We start from the raw sequence: 20,252 nt of genomic DNA on the forward strand, positions 1-20,252 counted from the left end.
AAGGATGTTAAAGAACAATAGCATTTCTTATTACAAGGACTAAATGACTCCTGCAGGAATCAAGGAGCTATTTCCACATCATTCTCGGCAGCAATGATGATCATCTGATCTTGTGCGGAGGATGCTATTTTCCTAAGAACTTCTGCTTTGTCACAGAACACTGATCCCCTAAATACCCTACCAGAAGCGTGGTTTATTTTACCTCTGTGGTTTGGTAGCGGGGAGTACCCCATGGGAAAGTGTTAGTACAAAAATATAAAAGGCATGACTTCATGTTGAAGTTTTGTGTTTTATTGTAGTTGGCACCAGAAACGCTTTTGATCTAGGTTATGTTCATGTACATATGCTGTAAACAAGACTGCATTAATATTGGTTTCTCATGATTTTGTTTCAATGACTGTATGGTTTTAAAAAATACATTCACAAACTACCTTATGTTTAAACACAATGATTCCCTTTTATTTCATAACTGTACCCAAAAACCCACAATAAAAAAATCATTTAAAGCTGTGTATTCTGAACTCGTCACTTCAAGGAAAAAAAAAAAAAGTTATCAGTTTGCAACATAATTTAAATAAGAAGATTCTGGTTTAAGGTAACCACAGTGAAAATATAGAGAGCTGGTGGCAATCACTGTCAATGATGAGATTCATTCTCGCTCCGATTTAATTCCAGTATCTATTACAGTAGTCGCTAAATTTAATAAGCCTGGTTATTGCTAAATTTGTTACACTGGAATTTCACATATTGTTGTACTACTGTGTATCCACTGCTGCAGAAAGAAGCACAAGTGGTGTCTAGATGGCAGTGAGAGCAGGGCTGAAGAGATAGTAAGAGGTAGGTCTTTTTTCTGACCATTCAAGGGCAGCTTTAGTTTGAAAGTATAGCATGCCTGAGTTATTTACCTGCTCTGTAATTAAGGACACTTTAAGTGCCCCCAGTGCTCTGCTGGGGCTGGTAGACTGAAGCCTTAGCAGAGTTGTTCTGGAGCCCCTTTAGGAACAAGCCTAAACTGAGCTGTTCAGCAAAACACAATTGCTGCTTGGAGACACCTGCTGAAATGTGCTCTGCAAAATTCCCAGCAATTCACCGTTTTCAGAAAAAAATTCTCTGTGGGCTCACTGAGAACTGCAATTACAGACAGTGTGCTAGCAGCGCACACAGAGCTGGGCAGTCATGAGCAAAGCAGCACAAGATGGTACCAACAGACTGCTTAGTGCCCGTCTCAATGAGGCCTCTGACCAATCCTGCCACAGGTGGAACAGCAGTGATATCAGAAACTGCGGACAATGGACCAGGGCATCACCACTGACTGAGTCTGAGGCACCGAAGTGATTACCCTTGCACAGGTCCTTCATGCGGAAGATGCATCCATTAAACCAACAGCACTGGATGGCACATTGAATTGAGATAAAGGTCTATGAATTATTTTTTTGAAATTATTATTTTTTTCTTTTCTCTAAGAAAGCTCCTTTGCGACTCTGCGTCAGAGCTTCAGAAGTGAAACCGTAAAACATGGACCGGCTTTCCTAACCTAGAAAGCCACATTGCTAAAAGTTTTAAGAATTATCTTATTGGGCGCTTGTACACGTGACGGGGGTTTAATCCTTCAGGGTTGCATTCTGTGCCCCCCGAATTGAAACGGTGGATTTTATTTTCTCTGTCACTGTAGATGTCATTGCTCTTAATCTCATGAAATGCTCCATCCACTATTCACAGTAAATTACTGCAGAGGGCACCACATAATGATCCACCCCGCTGATCTCTTCATGCTATATTACAGCAGGGGGTGCCTATAGCACACAGCAAGCCAATAAGTGCAGATGATTGTGTGGTGCCATTTAATTAATTTAGGTAATTTAATTGTCATTTCATTACTTACATTAATTTCATTTTTACACGTATTTTACACATTTTTTTAAATTTGAGTTTTTTCTCCCAATATTTTAAAAATGTTTTACTCTTATTTTATTTCTTCTTTTCATTCATATCTTTATTTTTCTTCTTATTTTTTATTTCCCCATATCTATGTCATCAAGTAAACTATTTCACGTGTGAATCCGTTTGGTTTTTTTTATTTCACTTGAACAACCACCCCTATGAACAGGGTGCTCACATTCTCCTATTATTTATATGTGCACAAATCTGCGTCTCATGAATTTCCTTATATATATATCTACCTATATCTATATATAGAGATAGATATCTATATATCTTTCCATGCATACTGGAGTTTTGTGGTGTGCTAACTGGAACTCCAGTAATGTGCTCCCTGCATTATTTCACAGGGGTCCCAAACCCTAGGAAAGGGACCGGGGGGTGGAGGGGTTCTCAACCTCTGTTTGTTTTGGGTTTTAGGTTTTTATTTTGTTCACTGACCATTTAAAATGACTTTAAACAAAACTGGTACCCACCAGTACAATAATGGTTTTGTGTAGTCTGTTATTGTACAGCAGAGACTGGCTCAGTGACAGATTTCTGCCCCCCCGCAATTAATGAAGGATTAAAATTTGGCCAATTACTGTTGACTTTTTTTTTTTTTTAATTCCTTATTATTAAATACACTGGAGATTGCCAACTGAGTTCTCTATATGTCCCTGGAGGCAACAGTGCTGTGATGAACAGCTAAATGAAAAACACAAAACGAGGTAGGTTAAAAACAGCAACACAGATCTCGTTATGCAACACCCTAATACCACAGGCGGCCATGCTTGCAGCTATTGAGAAAATAATCCCAGATACTCACTTAAAATTTAAATCAATTGAGCAGAGATTATAAGGACACAATTCAACCTGAACTAAATACACACACATTTCTGCACAGATGTTATCTTTCACTGTATGTTGGGTAATTCATAGGGAGTGGATGGGGCAGAAAGCGATTTCAGAATCTTGGCCAAAGAAACTCTAGTCTTTAAGTTCTTCACAGTCCATTTCCAGTAATACACCTCCTCAAATTGGGTTACTAGCTCATTCCCTCTTTTCCCTGCACTAAGGGGACGCAGGCCTCTCAGAAGTTTCTGACTTGTCCATCTCAGTGTTGGAATCTGGAGAAAGGGCTCGTGCAACAAGGTCAACAGAAGCCATCTTTTCACAAAAAACAAATCTTTCAAAGAGCTAAACACACTCCACTCCTTTTGAGATCAGTGGGAGTCTTGAAAACTCAGCCTCTCACGGGAGCCTACTTTCACGGCAGATCTGACCATGCAGCTGACCGTACCTACTTAAGACCTTGGTGTGACTGGATCTGAAGTTAGAAGCCCTGTCATCCCAATGGCTCTCTCCATCCCTCCATAAAGTTTGGTCACCATTCCCGTCCCACAGCCTCATGTTCCACTCCAGTCTTTTGCCCTACCCTCTTGCACAACGTAGCACAGGGGAAGATACATGAATACTCCCTCCCACTGTCTTCCGGAGTAACAACAAATGGCACTACTGTCCCTATCAACACACACCATTATGTGAAGTTCCATATAGAAATATGGACTGACAGACTGACAAAAATGGTAGTTGATTTTATTAGTCTAAGGCTAGTAGCTTAGCCATTTAAAATCCATTTCCCAAAAGAGGGGAAAAAACTAGTATTTTTTCTTCTTTAAAAATCTGTTAAGCTGTTGCTGCCAAAAGCAACATGTAAATGTTGGTGAAGGCAAAAGATTTCTAAAATTACCCAGCTATACGGTTATGGCCTTCATCACAAAGATAAAAGGTACATTTATTGTGCTGTCTCTCACCAGTTTTAATTGGTAACTTTACAACATACTATATATTTGATGCTAGCAGGCAGACAGAATTAAAAACAGACTTTTTGACACCATTTCCTTCCCCATTCTTACAAAGCATGGGGACAAAGAAAAAAAAGAAAAAAAAAATCATAACCCACTATAACACAGCCTAATCAGGAGACCTTAAGAGGTTCATTTCCCTAGTTCCAAGTGCAATATGTCCATTTCTGACCAAACACAGTGTTGCATTCTTGGGATCTCCAGTAAATCTTCTCTCTCTCTATCACCGGACTGCAACGATGAAGGTGTTCTGTATTGTGTAAGAGTGTGTAGGGGACGGTGTGATCCACGAGGCCTTCCACATCTGCCTCTAGAGTGTTAGTCCACATGTTTAATGTCCTTTAAACTAGAAATAATGCCATGAAGATAAGTGCCAAGTGCTCTTCTGTTACCAGTTCATCATGGAATTTCTGTTGAGGGTCATGAAAAAAACTTGGCTACTTCCTCCAGATCTCACCGATGCAAAAAATACCTATGGGGGGGGAGGGGGAAATAAAACAGGTGATTTTCTGACTGCAATCATGCGACCATTTTTGTCACTCATTTCATTTCTGCCAACCATCAATTTTCTTGGAGTCACACAGGATGAGCAACAAACCAGCAACCTCGAGATGGAAGGTCTCCACTTCCAAAACTAGTCTCCTCAGGCATTTTCAATTTTCCTTAAATGTATTTGCTTAGGAGAGCCAAACAGAGACAGGACACCTGATTTCTAGGAAGTTTGGCCAGATTTTTATTTATTATCTTGCTTGTGGTTCACTTACATTGAATGCAGTCTCTTCAGTACCATACTTGACCCTCACAAATTGCTGGTTTTCTCAAGAGGGCAATCACATTTTACAATGGATTTGTTGGAACTATCTCATGTTTGATTGTCTTAGCCTGAGGTTTAATACAGTCCCTCTAAGTAGGTGACACTACTCATCCCTATATCTCTTTGGTATGCAAATGGACAACCTTAAATGATAGTGTAGAGAAACTAGTATCAGATGGCAACACAGGGAGCCAATGTTAGTGTCAAAGGAAATCTGGGAGGTGATTTGCTTCCGCAGTGAACTGACGTTGGCTGTGTTCCAAGCAAAATCAAAGCCAGTGGAGACTGACCCAAGGAGCCAGAATATAATTGATATATATGGTAAAAAAAAAAAAAAAAATGTTGGGGCATTTCCGATTTCCCATCAATACCACCAGTACCAGGGTGAGGGAAGTGCAAAAATACGACTTTTAGTATAGAAAGGGCAGGTAGTGTCCCTATTAATGAGGCTGCTCGGCAGTTCCCTTTATACGGCCTTGTTTTCTGTTGTTTGTAACTAGATTTTAACCATTTGGTCAATGCTTTACCTGGCAGTTGACTGCCTTAGCCTGAACTATGCTAAATATTTTGGAGGGGGTGGGTAGATCAGTAACAATGGTTCAACTATTTTTGCGAATGAGACTATGGCAAATTAGATTGTTTTGCTAGGTTACAGAAACCTGGTGTCCTTTTCTGCTACCTGTATGTTTTACAGAAGAGTCTAGAAATTTGACAAGGATGTGCCTTTTTGCAGTCCTTGTGGAAGTCCACCCAAATTTGACCAAGTTAAAAGCTCCAGTGGAAAAAAAAAATCAAAAAAAAAAAATCAAGTTTGCACATGCTCATTACAGACTTGCTCAACTTTTGCAGCTTCTGCGCTAAGAACATTTAAAGCCTTGTGAACAACCTGTGTGTGTAGACTAATTAGCATATACCATCCCCACCGGTGGAAAATATGTCCGTGCTGGGTCTAAACAGTTCAACCCTGCTCACAATCCACTGGGTGTTGATGTTATGTCATATGATGGAGTTGCTGTGGTATATTCAGTTTGATTTTAAAACACTCAAGAAATTATGGCTGGAAAAAATGTTGAAGGAACATTATCAAGGTTGCAACATCAAATAATTGAAAAATTAGGAAATGCCAGAATTTGAGATAACTGTTTAACCTTACTGTGTCTCCCTGGCATGTAGGCATTATGTTTAGCAACATAATTATCGATGACTTCTTCTCCAGTCTCCCTGCCTCAGTCAGTGCTGAGACTTATGGTATGCTCTTAAACAACTAGTTACATCCTCAGTTTTCAATGGGACCCTTGGGCTATCTCCTCTGAAGACAGAATAATGAACTTCTTCATGGATGTTTCTAGGACGTTCATTATAATGGAATTCAAATGCTTCATAAAAGCTCACTGATCTTCATGACTCTTGTGAAGAAAGGGATTATGCATTATCCTCATTTTACAGATGAAGAATTGAGGCAGAGAGATTTAAGGTGAAAAGCTTCCACTAAGTTGGGATGTCCATTTTGAGACCCCTTGATCTGATTTGTGTGAAGTCATTCAACTGCAGCGCAACTGCTCAGCACTGTTGCAAACCATCCCCTAAGGTAATAGGTTGGCACTGAGGAAATGCAGAACCCATTACTGGGACCATCTGTGAAAAGCTGGGCTTATTTATGTACCTTGACCAGCATCATAAATGAACTCTGTGGCAGAAGCAGGCACAGAACCAGTTCTCCAGGGCAGAACTTATTTGCCTTCACCCTGACAGTATCCTCTCTCTTTCTGCAGTCTATTAGCTCATTCACTACAGACCTTCCAATTTCTGCAACAAATGAGGAGGGGGTCCTAAAGACAGGAGCCTCCTTTAGTACACAGCCCTGATTCACCCCCAGAACAAATTCCTTTTGTGCAGTGAATGAGGCAGGGGTTCTGGATAAAAAACTAGTATGTTACCATGTACTTAAGGACTTCTGACAATGTGGACAGAGGCAACCTTTCTTCTGGCATTTCCAATTTTTGCACACTTGGCTTTGCAAAGCAAAGAACACACTTTCAGTGTTGTGTTAGTGTGGGATTGACACTGACCTGAAAGACTCTAAACTGATTTAAAGGAGATGATTTGTGATGGTATGATATTTCAGAGTCCAGTTACTTAGGTAGGGCAGCTTGTACTGGACAATTAGTTTCAAGCATTTCCACTATGATGGATGGGGGATGGGTTACATAGAAAAATCACTATAATAAATGTTGTGTATAGAAATACAATTGATCTGCTTTGGTTGATTAAAGATTAGTAAATAGTCCCGCTGTATTCCATGCTGACACTTCCATTTGCTTTATCATTCACCCTTGGGAGAAATTCAAACTAAATCAATGCTGGTCCCTCTCTTCCCATTCCTGGCAGGAAGCCATATCTACCTAAGAGAATGACTTTGAGCAGGCTGTGGGTGGTGTTTTATTAGAAGACCTTCAAATTAATTACTTATTAACCTCAATAAAATGTGACCTAAGGTCTCAAGGTAGCTGGCTGGATCTTAAAAAACATAACGCACTGATGATGCAGGCTTTGGAGTAGACTTACCTTATCATTCCTCTCACATAGAAACTTTAACCTTTGGGCTCGTTTGTGCATAAATACTCCATCCAAATGTCCTGTCTCCACTGAACGGATCTCAATAGCTTTCTCTCCCCAGCCCATGATTTGATTGGAATGAATGTAGGCTGTCAAAAGGAATTTCCAACAACTGCATTAAAAACATTTGCTGTCCTAGAAATTACAAAAATGAGCAAAGCAGTTCTCCCCAGTCTTGCTCACAGATCATCTAGAGCAGTGGTTCTCAACCTTTTAAGGTTTGAGGCACCCTTTGGGAAATGTCAACTCTTAGTTTTCACTTTTTTTTAGACTAAAAGAAAAACAAAAGAGCAATTCTTCTGTTGCAAAGAACTCAGCAAGATCACCACAAGGCAGAATGTTTTTAATACTATGGATTCCTATTTGAAATTTCTGGGTTTAGCTGGTGAATCATGTTTGCACAGCTTTGCCATAGCATCCTGGTTGAGAATCACTGGTCTAGAGGAACTACATAGCAATATGCTCACCAGGGGTGGGGAAAGCCAGCCACATTGAGAGAAGGCACTCAACAGCAAAAGTTCTTGGACAGTGTTTTTCATAAATCTTATTGCTTTTTAATAAGTCAGCATCATTACCCTCATTTTATGGATGGGGGGAGTTAGATTGCAAGGGGAAGCAACTTGCCCAAGTTTACACAGCAGGACAATGGCAGCATCAGAAGGAGAACCCAGCTTCTCATGAGTTCCTGTCTTGTGCCCAATCTACTAGACCACAGTGCTTTAAACCAGGAGTCTTATGGTGCAGGACCAAGCCACGAATGCACATACATGTCCTTTATCTGACTGGAGAAGACTATTTTAGATTGGTGCTCAAATGACCCCATGGCTCCCCTGATCTCTCATCTTACTTTTTATTTGCCTATGATGAGGCAGAATGATTAACCTACCCACAGAAGTTGGCATTTCTCCCCACTGGAGCACCACATCTTTAGTTATTCGTCCATAGGTGTTCACATACACCCCTTCATCCTCATAGCACACAAGCATCTCCATCCCATCTGTTTTAGGCAGGATGACGATGGCGTGAGGAGTAATATTGCCCTGAATCTGAGGTTAAAATAAAACAAAGAATCAGTATGAAATTGAATTGGGAAAAAGAAGAGCCTTAAAACCCCCCAAAGCCCAGCACATAGACATTAAACAACTATGCACAGACATTTAAAGCACAGGCTTGAAAAAGAGTAATTTGTCATATTTACCCCATCATCAAAATGTCTCAAGTGTCAAAGGGAAACAGCCTCAGCAATTACAAGGAGACAGCAACATTCACACCCCCCCCAAAACACGATGGCTGACATTTGAGAGCAATACAAACCAAATGCAATTGACTGATAAATATACCTTATGTTCAAATTATAGGGGAGCAGAAATAAAGAATATTGTGTACAGAACTGGGGAGAAAATGGTTTTGTTTCTTGAATAATTACACTTGGAAAAAAGACAGAAACTAGGATGCAGCAACTCCCCTGACATGTCTTTTCTTCAGTGGCTAAAACAATATAATCATCCTAAGCTACACCTCTGTGCCTCTTCCATCTCCCACTCAAGTACAAGACAGGATACTCTCCAAGGCTGGCCATTGGTCTGATCGGACCTGACAAATATTATGCATATTTAAAACACAAGTCCAGTTTCTTATACAGTTTGACCTAACAGCTTGAAATGGAACTAAACCAGGCTGAAACCAAATGAAACTTAAACCACTGCCTTGTCAATAATACATGCTTAAACCAATGTAGCTGAAACTGAAGTGAATGAACATTAGTAGAGTTCAGGAAAGTCTGGCTGTAGGATTCTAGAGAAATGACTAGTTTCCTCATAATTTCTCCTCTTACTCAAGTTCCATTTCTATCTGTTAATCCTACAGGAAATTCTGAACTCTGAGGTTATTTTGTAAAGGCTCCATAGCCTAACCCAGTTGCACTTGCTCAGGAAAATTATTCTGCAAAGGGGCAAAGCAAAAGAGACGCGATTTGGGACCCCACTGAAGGGTGCCGCACTCTGGACACCCAAACACTTGGGATCCCATGCTGTTAGATGGCTCAACAAAGCCTTACTAGGGGTGCAGTGAATATCCCTGCCTCATTCATCCAAGCACAGCAAGTTATCAACATTTCCAGCACTTGACACTACTTCCCAGACTGTTTGGAAACCTGCGTCCTGCTAGTCATGCAGTAAAATTACTTTTTCATATACTCACATGAGATGGAATATAGATATCGTAAGAGTTCCCCGAATCTACATCGATCACGTGGAAACCAGTGTGTGATCCAAAGATAACCTTTAATCTTTGACCCTCCTCCACTGTGAGATCAACAAGCAACGGTTTGTGCTGGAGATCTGCAAAAGACTTTTAAAATCCCTTCAGTCAACTTCACAAACAGATCCCCATGCTGGCAGCTTGCTACAGTTACAGAACCATATTTCCTTGAATTTGTCTCTTATTAAATGTATCACTAGTTATATTCCTATTTTAATCTCAGATGCCTGGGGGGAGGGGGGAGGAGTATTTCTTGGTCACTCTAGCTGTCTAAGCAGATTTGCTATCACAGCTCTTTCTATAACAATATATCTTACGTGAAGTTCTGCTCTAATGTTTTTCCTTGCCTTTTTAAGTAACCATCAGGTTGTCTGACACGTTACATAAACGCTGTATTTTGCCATGCAGACACTGTAAATAGGGATTCAGATACAGAACAAGCTTGAAAGCCCGTGTGTCTCCATACGAAGATTGTCACACTCCTCTACCACCTCCTTCACCTTCAGAATACGAGTCCCATACACATCCCTTGTCTTTTCCTCACAGAGGGGCTTTTCAAACTTAGGAATATAATACCCTAAAATGCCCATATAGACAGCACAAAAGTACAGCTAATCTCTGCCTGTACTGGGGTTTTAAAACAGTTAGCTCTCATTCTTATGTTGTGGTACAGTCTTGCTAGAAGTACAAATAGCCTGCACAGGGTAGTATGGGCAAGGGCTATTTGGAAGTCCTGAAGTCACAAAACCCCTCAAGGACACCATAAGTTCATGTCCTGTCTTTTCATCTTATGGCTTGGACAAATCCCATCCCTTGCTGTCCCTTCATTTTGACAGGTGCCTCAGAAAAGCTCTTAGGCAGACAAGGTTCCTTGGGTGAATCTGATATCTTTTATTAGACCAACCAGAAAAGCTCTAGAATTTAGTCCTTTAGTCTCTTTTAGTTTTATTTCCAGTTTCCTTAGGCCCTAGCCACCACTGAATCTATTCAGCCTCCACGAGAAAAGACTGAGAGGGGGATCTGGTGGCTGTCTATAAACTCACCAGGGGGACCAGCAGAAAATAGGTGAGGCTCTGTTCCCCTGGGCACCACCTGGGATAATAAGGAATAACGGCCACGAATTGATTGAGAGCAGATTTAGGCTCGATATCAGAAGACATTACTTTACGGTTAGGTCTGCCAGGCTCTGGAATGGACTACCAAGGGAGGTGGTGCTCTCCCCTACCTCGGGGGTCTTCAAGAGGAGGTTGGATAGATATCTAGCTGGGGTATTACGATCCCTCGCTCCTGCTCATGGCAGAGGGTCGGACTTGATGATCTGTTCAGGTCCCTTCCGACCCTAGAAACTATGAAATTCCATGCCATGCATCTCCTGTAGTAGGGTGCAGGCAAAATAACCAAGGAGAGAAAGGGCTTTGTATTGGCCCCCTGAGGATGCTTTTTATTTGCAGAGTTCCAGAAAAAGGTGGTGGACACTATTTAGCCCATAGACTGGCAAAGTGGCTACTGAACAAATCAGCAACTTCATATCTCTCCTGAAGTGTGGGGAGAACCTGTCCCATTACAATTCTGGTTTATTCTTTGCAAGAAGCCCACTTATGCTGGGCTTTGCTCAGGGAAGGAAACTATGACCCTGTCCTAAATGAACCACATGCAGTAAATGGGTGCAAACTGCTCAACCCTGATCATGAAAAATTATCTGAACTTGCTGTTCCCTTGCAGATAGCGTTTGCACAGATCTAAACATGAAAAGTGCTTTAAAATGCAGATAGTGATGTATGAAAGACCAGTGAAAAAAACTTGGGGGCAGGGGGGGGGGGGGGATTGAAAAAAAAAAAGTGGCCTCCATTATGGATTTTTATACATTGAGATAAAAATCTGTATTGGGGAAACAAACCTCTTAAAATGCAAAAAACTGTATTATTATTATTCAAAACAAAAATTAGTGGTAAATGAACTAATTTATTTAATCTGTATGACAAAATTAATAGTAAAGAAGTAAGATGGCCAAACCACTGAGCAAAAAACACACACTAAGCACAAGTAAACGCTAATGATTAGCAATTCTTAGCTCTTTATCTTGCACCTTTTATCCATGATTTTTTATTTATAATTTGCAAAGGCAGATAAATACAGTATCTTAGTTCTCAAAGAATCCTTTTGGTTGCCTGAAGCATGGAAGAGTTACATCATTAAGACATCTGCCAGGTAATGTTTTAGTCGGTTCATTACATCATTAAATAAGTGAGCTGCCTCTCCTTACCTTGACCTGGTAAGAAGCCTGTAGACTATAACTAAAAGAGGTATAAATACTCTTAATCTGCATAATAACTATATTCCAATGCATTTATAATTATGGAGAATTTTTTAAAGTAACACAAACATACCTTAAATGCCATAAACTTGTGATATGGTTTAGGAGCCCAGGCATATATCTCTACAGCATTCTTTAAGGCAATCACCAAGAACTTGATTCTTTCATATTTCACTAAAATTAAAATAAAACTGATTTTTAAAATATCCATTTAATTAAAGTAAGATTGAACAACATATCTCAAAGAAGGGCTTCCAAGGCCATCTTTCCAATAGAGAAGTTTCCATCTGATACATATAGATGAATCTAAAGTTTAACTATTACTGTGGCATACTGAATTCCCCCCACCACCTTCCCAATTCCTGTAGTTGTTTTCAAAATACTATTTGTGAATTGGAATTCTGTCAGGCCAAATATCACCTACAAATAAAAAGGGGAAAAATTATTTTTTTTCTTTTTCGAATAAGCTTGACTATAGAACAAAAAAAATGCAATTTGATACATTTCTATTGTCATTAATGTGAGGTTAATCATATTTAAAAAGGAGAGATCATTTAATAATAAAATATTTTAAGGCAGTTTTCTTCCAAAAACTTTTCCATCAAACTAAATCTTCCTGAACTGTGGACTGTGAAAGCACCAGCTCATTCATTCATTCATTCATTCAAATTACCACCTGCTGTTACAATAGTCAGTATCACATTTCAAGGGGCGTTTGTGTTTATGCTTCATAGCATACATAGGTTGGTAACCATTTGCTAGCTAAGTTTAGGAAGAAATTGTCTCACTGAGCACAGAGGCAACTGTATACTGATACAAGTTTTAAATCATCTTGCAAAGCACCTAGCATCAAAGACAGGATTCTAGACAACACGGTTTATTAGTTAGTTTTGGTGTGGCAATGCTGGTATTCCCATCAGAAGAGTAGAGTATTATCAGGTGCCGCCAGGTGGTAACTTGAGCTGCTCAATATGGCTAAGGACAGACATTCAAAAAGCCTGAGCTGATTCAATCTTTGCAGGTTAGTCTAACCTGGCTAGGCTAAATCACTTTGTAACTGCACAGACATGCCAGACATGCAGGCACATGCCTGCAGTGGCTTAGGCTAGAAGCTGGGGGGTGCTAGGGCAGCCCTCCCTTCCCTTCCAAAGTGCTGAGCTGAGGGGGGGTGTGGCCAAGCCCTGGCACGACACTTTGATTAGAGAGGGGTTCCCCCCTTCTGACCAGCCCAGCTGGGAATTGATAACAGTGTTCATCACCCCATTAAGAAAACAACAGAAGGACATTACCAGCTACCTGTTGATTCTGCCTTTGTCATGTCTGCCACAGCATGGACGGTAGCCAGTATGTGGTCTGCTAAGCTAATGCTGAGAAGTGTCTGTAAGGCAGAGGGCTGGGGAGGGGAAAGGGGGAGCAGGGATGCCTGCAGTCTGTGCCAAGCTCCAGCCAGGGAGCAGAGGGGAGAGGCCAGCTCTGCTGTGGAGCAGAGAGCCTCGCCCAGCCCAGAGAGCATGCTGGAATGCTGGGAGTGTCTGATTTGACTTAAACCAGCAAGGGGTCTGGGACAGACACTGCATAAACCAGTTTGACCCAACTCAGTTAAGTCTGATACTACATTCAACCAGGTTTATCTCAAATGGGGCTCAGCCATTTTCAAACTGGTTTATGTGCACTGAACATCTGTTCTGTTACAGGTTTAAACCAGTTTCTGATCACTTAAACCAGTTTATGTGTAATGCCTGTCTCTAGCCTATGTGTAATTAAGGGTCCCCTAGATATGCAGGTAAAGGTACAATGGTATCTAATGTGTGATCCACACAATGCCACATGCATGGCAGGAAGCATGATTGTGGGATCATGCATTAGATCCCATTGAACCTTACTGGCTGTGCAGGAGGAACCCAATCCCTAGCTCTGGCAAGAAGCAGGCTCCTATGGTGCATGGTGTGTCCTCAAGACCAGAAGATTGCAACCATGCTCCACAGCTGCTGGGACCCAGTGTTCACAGCTGTGGGTCTCTGTCCCAGTGGCCCCAGGGTGTTACTGGGACCTAAAGTCTGCAGATGCCCAGTGCTGCCATGGCTGAGAGTCCCCTCAGCTGCAGGACTCAGTCCCAGCTGCGCATGGTGCACCCCTGCATCTGGGAGTTTTGTCAGCTGACAGGGCTCACAGCTGCAGGGGCAGACCCTGCTACATATGCAAATTAAAGCTGGATAGCAACCAGCTATAAAGTTAGTACACATTTTTGATCAACATCTTTATAATGGGTGGACCTTTTTATAGTGCGATAATTTAGACTGCATGTGCAAATTAACTAATTGAGCAATTAACCCTATGATTGCATGATACAGGGAATGTGTAGAGAGGGCCTAAGGAAACAAAGTCTCCTATTGGCACAGTTTGGAAGAAACCAGGGTAAAAGAACAGTCTTCAAAATTTTCAGTTGTTGAGAAATAAGGAAAACTGAATCAAGTCCTTCCAAGATTAATTGGAAGGTTAGTAACTGAGGGCCTTATTCTTCTATTGTTTATCCTAGTTTTATACTGCTAAGGCTTCACATACTTTGGGAGCATTACTCCCAATTTATACCAGTGCAGATGGGGAATTCAGGCCTTAAGGGTCATATAAATACCAAACAGAGTTGCCCATCAACTTCAGGACTACTGATGCATTACTCTTTTTTCTTCAATACTAGAGTAAACGTAACAATTTGTAGTATGGACTATGGTAAATTTCTCCTCCAGAGGGGCTAGATACAACATATAAACCGTGTCGCACTCACCAACTTTATAGTGTATGCAGCCTTCCAAGTCTCCCACAGTGATCCAGCCTTGCTTCTTTTCTACTTCAGGGTCATTGTGTAAAATCCTATTTCTTAACCATGAAAGGTAGTAAACTCGCAGTTTGTTCTTTTTTCCTATTGGAAAAATTAAAATACTTATTAAGACTTAAAACACAATGTAGCTACAATCTAATGCAGTGCCCTGCCTCTCTTCAGGAGTAGGTCTATACTGCACAGTGAGTAGCATAGAGATACCTCAGCTAGAGTTACTTGAATTTCTTTTATTTTTGATGCATCAGAATGAAACTGACACCTTTAAACGCGTCTTCATGGAAATAATGCACTTACATACCAGAATAAGGAGCAGAACTTAGGTGTCCAACATCACAGGTGCATACCTGAAACACCAGCCTACAGAAGGTCTCTTGATCACGCTATTCTCTCCTGTTCGAAAACTATACTTTCATTGGCCAAGAAGAAATGAGGCAAAAGCAGGCTCCCACATCCCAGCAGAGGTCCCTAACCACCAGACTATGGGTGCCTATACATGAGCAGCAAGGCTGCTCCAATGCGCGACGCATTACTCTGACACCCCAATACGCTGTTTGTTATCAATTGAGTCTGCTGGAGCATGTTAATTAATATTGCACTCCAGCAGACTCCAGTGTCTCATGTGTCATTGTCCCCACATTGAAAAACGGTGGTGAGAGAGCTTTAACTAAAGCTCAATCAATGAGCTAATTCCCTCCCCACTCCAGGAGCACATGTATAAACTCCCTATGCAGTGTTTGCCTCTGTCTCGCAAGTGAAAGCCTATCCTGGGAACCAAGGCACCTTCCTGAAAGTTTTACTGAAACAGTTAAGTTTCTGCAAAAAAATATAATGCTTTTGACGAATTTAAAAAAATGCTCTGACAAAAAAGTTTTGACCAGCTCTCCCAGCCACCACACTATTTATGCATTTGGGTGACAGAACTGTTTTTTAGCTCAGGCAGTAATGGACCTTGCTTTTGGACCTAGAGGTATTGTTGTCAACCCCTACCATTCTCAACTTCCTCAGGATCACTACATATCATAGCTTCCATGCACCATAGTATTTCAATCATCACCAGATGAACAGTCCTCATTTACTTCTCCCACATCTAAATCTTTCTGACACCTTCATTCACAAAGTCTTCCAAGCAGCTCTGCAGTTTTAAATCTTGCAAGCCAGCTATCACCATTTGAGGTAACAATATGCTAAATGTGCATGTCTGGCTCTGGAGTATAGATGGATTGTGAGATTTGCACAATTAGCATGCCCTCTGGTGGTCACACTTTATGTAGGATATAAACCTTAAGATTGCTGTTGCTAAGTGTCCATGTTTCAGGAGGTGATTTTTTTTTTTATTGGACCAGCTGTATAGTTGCGATAGAGCTAGAGAAGCTTTTGAAAGGCAAGACATTCTTTGTCAGGTCTTACTGTTGAAAGCTTCTATCCCAACTACACAGCTAGTCCAATAAAACATATCATGCCTCACAATTTCTGGACTATCATGGCTACAACATCACTCTTATACTACTATTGTAACATAGAATGTTACTGGTTGAAAACTGAGTTATAGTTATAGTGCTGTTTTTGGGCACTCTTGTAATTTAAATGCACCACAGAACCGGTAGACAAGTATTCAAAAGGAAATCAAAAGGAAAGCACAGTCTGCTTGCCGTGCAATCACCAGGGATCTGGGTTTTCCATTTCCCACGGAAAAGCGGAAAAACCCTGCGGATTTTCCCTATTAACTGAGAAAAACGCAGATTTTTAATTTTAACAGACAAACGTACACAATTTCCATTTTTGCAAAGAGCTCTCTGCAGGCAGGCAGAGTTCCAGCCTGCAAGGGGGTGGGGAGAGTAGGAGGAGGGCTGCCAGACAGGGGGCACCATGTGCACGTGGGGGATGGCTCCCTGCCAGCTATGTGCTCGGGGTGGGAGCTCCCTGCCCTGCTGCCTTCCCCCCAGGGCCTCTGTAGCCCACCGGGTAGGACCCAGCATGGCAAGGCAGAGCAGGGCTGGGCGGGGAAGCTCCTTGCCACTGCAAGCCACACGCTACCCTGGCGAGATGCTCCCTGCTCACTCGGCAGCAGTGAGGTGGCACCATGGTGTTATGCCCCTTGCTGTTGCCAGGTGGACACGGGACGTTTTGCTGTGGCAGTGCAGAGCTCCCAGCAGTGGCAATGAACTTCTCTGCCCAGTCCTGCTCTGCCCTGCTGTGCTGAGTCCTACCCACTGGGCTGCAGAGTGGGAAGAGCAGCAGAGTGGGGAGCTCGAGCCCACAGCAGGCAACCCGCACCTGCACACACCCCCACCATGGGCTCTGCCCCAGCCATGCTGCCCATGGGGGCCGGGGAGCTGGACTCCCCATTCTGTTCCCTGGGCTGCAGCAGCCACTGCCACCTCTGGGCAGCAGCTGCAGCCTGGGCTCTGCTGCAGGGGCAGGGGGCTGCAGACCCAGATCTCTGGCCCTGTAGCCCTGACAGCTAGGAACCCCCTCTGGCAGGGCTGGGGGGGGCTGTGGCTTGGGAGTGAGGGGTTTGCACCCGTGTCCTTGTGAGTGAAGGGGGCAGGGGGAACGCTGATTTTCCATGATAAGAAACCCAAAATCAAATACTAAATTTTATAGGTACTTCGAATGTATTTTTTTATAGTGACTGAGGTACCAGTAGGCTTCCAAATTGCTTTATAATTGTAAATGTATCAATAAAACATTGTGTTCAGTTGATACCTATATATATAGAACGTGAGTGAGTCCATTTTCATTGAAGATTTTGGGGTTTTTTTAAATCAGAGAATTTGCAGTTCTTATCAGAGAATGTACAAGAAAACCAGGATCCCTAGTAATCACACTGTCATCAAGCTTATTCACAGGGCCTGGATGTACAAGTTTGCATTTTTTTTTGGTTGCAGGAATACAAGCTGCAAATTGGCTATATGTGGTATCTTCCCTCTCCAGTAAATGAAAATATAATATAATGATGCTGAATTGCAATGAGATAGAACAAAGATGCCCAATAAGTGTTTTGCAGATTGAACATCTTTGATTCTATATTAATAAACTCAAGGTTAATCCTGTTATTCTTACTCTGATGCTAGTGAAGTAGGTCCTTTCTGAGGTTGAACTGCTCTCAGAAAAATGAAAATAGAAAGGTTTAATGAACTCCAAAACAGGATGACAGACATACCAGATATTGTTACAAGGACATTAAGTCCTTCTAGTACATCCATCTGCTGAAATCGCCTCCTGTTGATTAGGTTGTAGACCTTCCCTTGTCCACTTCGATCCAATAGCATCAGACCATTTTCTGTACCCACTAATAGGTTTACACCTGCATAAGAAACAAACAAATAGGACAGCTGAAACAGGGCTCCACTGTTGCTGCCTGAAGTGTCACATCCATAGCCTACTGCAGACAACAAGTTTTTCTACTCATCTCAGACAAAGGCAGTTAGCTGCGTTAGTCTCAAGTCAGGCAGAAGCATCTTAAAGGCTAACTTGTTCAGAAAAATGTAGGCTTTCGTAGGATACAGCCTACTTTGTCAATGCTACAAACCCATTTCAATGGACCATAGATCAGCTCGTCTGACTCATGCTCTGCTCCCTTAGATTCCCAGAAAGGAAGTAAACACAACTACAAAAAAACACTGTGAGATTATGTACCAGAAAGGTATAGGGAAATACTATAAGCATTAAAATCACTCTTACAATGAACAATCACTCTTATAATGAAAAGAGTTATTATAATAATTTACACTTTGATAGAACTTTCCATCCAATGCTATGAAAACCACCATTTAATAAACCTTAATTTTTGAGAGCTGACCCTACTCTGTTGGGGTACATGATATTATCCCTCTTCTGATTCAAGTTAAAAAGCTTAACTGATTTCGCCAATGGTATCCCAGATGGCAAGAAGTCACTATTGTTGACTCCTTGTCACCTGCTCTAGTTCCATTTTCAAAAAGTCTAAGACCCACTGACTTTCACTTAAGTCATTCTGCCATTTTTGTAAATTTTACATGTTGCCTCTTATTATCCTACTGCAAAACTGTAATAAGCACTGGAGGCAGGTGCACATAGTGCACACTGCTGGCTGATACACTATGCTGACAAAACAAACAAGGTGAAATGCATTTGGAAATGGAAAACTCAGGTTTTCAAACGTGTCTGTACACCCTTCGGGCACCAATCTGGAACTGGTGGTTCTAAAATGGCAACGAGGCAATTTTAGGTGCCTATGCACCCATATAACAGGCAATACATGTGACTTTAACAGCAAACACAGGTGCTCAAGGATAAGAAAATCAGCTGATCGCATAACATCCATCAACTATAAACTGCCCAACGTGCCTGTTGTGTAGCATAAGGCTGCTGCAGACTGAGACACAGTTGCATGAGGAAGCCTTAAGAATATTCACATCTAATTTTCACTCATAGGCTCCAGACAGCTTTGTGACAGACATTAGGTAGTTATACAAGTTTACCCCATAAAGCAGCACAGAGTATTTCTGAATTGAAGCGCTTCTTGTACTTCCGGATCTCTGGTGTGTCGCTGTGGGGACGGATATTTGTTGGGTTCACATTTACCACAGAGATTTTTCTTGCCTCGTTCAGCTTGGCCTGTTCTTGTCGGAGCAGCTCACTGGTAAACAGTGCTGAAAAAAAGAAAGACTAGCTCTTTAATCAACTGGCTATTTCACTAATCAGAAATATTCATATTATGTTTCATTTTTATACAGGAAAAAACAATATTAAAGAACCTACAAACCAGCTGGTGTTTGATTCAAGATCCATATTTATGGGATAACTGAACTCAGTTAGAAATGGACTTTTTGGGGAAAGCTTGAGGAGATGGTGTGCTCAGCCCACTGCCTGTCAGATTCACCAATATTACTGTCCTGTTTTCTTGGGCTACATCTCTGTCTCTGTGGGCGAGTCCATTGTCTCATGGTTTATATTTTGAGTACAAGCTCTTTGGGGTCTGCCTTTTTGTTCTATGTTCATGGTGACAAGCACAAAGTGGTTCAGATCCACAACCAGGGCTGTGCTGTTACAGCAATACAAATAAAATAAACAGCAGAAACAGCAATGTTTCAATACTGTACAAATCTCTATGAGATCCTACAAAAGGACCTCTCAAGTCAGAGAAGGATGGATAGATTTTCACAATTTCCTGCTTCCTGTTCCCTTTCACTATTTCTGGGATTCGGACAGAAAGTGGAAATGAAAGTAACACGAAAAAGAAAGTCAATGAACTTTTGGGAGCCTGAAAGACTTTTTGGGGTTGTTTATCTTGATCTTATACGAATCATATTGCCCACTTCTTGACTGTTCCCAGTACAGGCCCCAGTGCTTCCTACCAGTAGCAGAGGACTCTTCATCCTCATCTTCATCTTCATCAGTAGGGGAGGTCTGGTAAACTCTGGTATCCACAAATGGCGTGAAAGAGGCTTTGGTGCTACTTCCCATGCCATACTATAAAGTAAGCAATGGAGTAATGGCTCAGAGGAAAGAATTATAACAATGTTCTTCCTTTAGTTCACAAAAAAAAGTCACCCTTCCCCATAGCCCTCTGTTCAAAACCTCTCATTCCTGCTGTTACATCATATTAGGTTTTTATGTACATTTTCCCCTCCAAAAATAAGTGAT

The 20,252-nt window shown here is 41.6% G+C and overlaps 1 protein-coding gene across 4 annotated transcripts in view; it reads right to left on the reverse strand.

The window, feature by feature from the left end:
• Nucleotides 1–269: 269 nt before the first annotated feature.
• TNIK (TRAF2 and NCK interacting kinase) overlaps nt 270–20,252 on the reverse strand; it is a 328,040-nt gene continuing 308,057 nt past the window's right edge. For all 4 annotated transcript variants that reach the window (XM_059731143.1, XM_019500863.2, XM_059731144.1 and 1 more), the window contains 9 exons: nt 19,964–20,078; nt 19,088–19,258; nt 17,788–17,931; nt 14,571–14,705; nt 11,862–11,962; nt 9,415–9,564; nt 8,102–8,261; nt 7,165–7,304; nt 270–4,257 (listed from right to left, as the gene is read on the reverse strand). In XM_059731143.1, coding sequence (XP_059587126.1) covers nt 4,174–4,257; nt 7,165–7,304; nt 8,102–8,261; nt 9,415–9,564; nt 11,862–11,962; nt 14,571–14,705; nt 17,788–17,931; nt 19,088–19,258; nt 19,964–20,078 — 1,200 coding nt within the window. In that variant the 3' untranslated portion in view covers nt 270–4,173. The remainder of the gene's footprint in view (nt 4,258–7,164; nt 7,305–8,101; nt 8,262–9,414; nt 9,565–11,861; nt 11,963–14,570; nt 14,706–17,787; nt 17,932–19,087; nt 19,259–19,963; nt 20,079–20,252) is intronic.

Source organism: Alligator mississippiensis, chromosome 7 (assembly GCF_030867095.1).
Source record: "Alligator mississippiensis isolate rAllMis1 chromosome 7, rAllMis1, whole genome shotgun sequence".
Classification (NCBI taxonomy): Eukaryota; Metazoa; Chordata; order Crocodylia; family Alligatoridae; genus Alligator; species Alligator mississippiensis.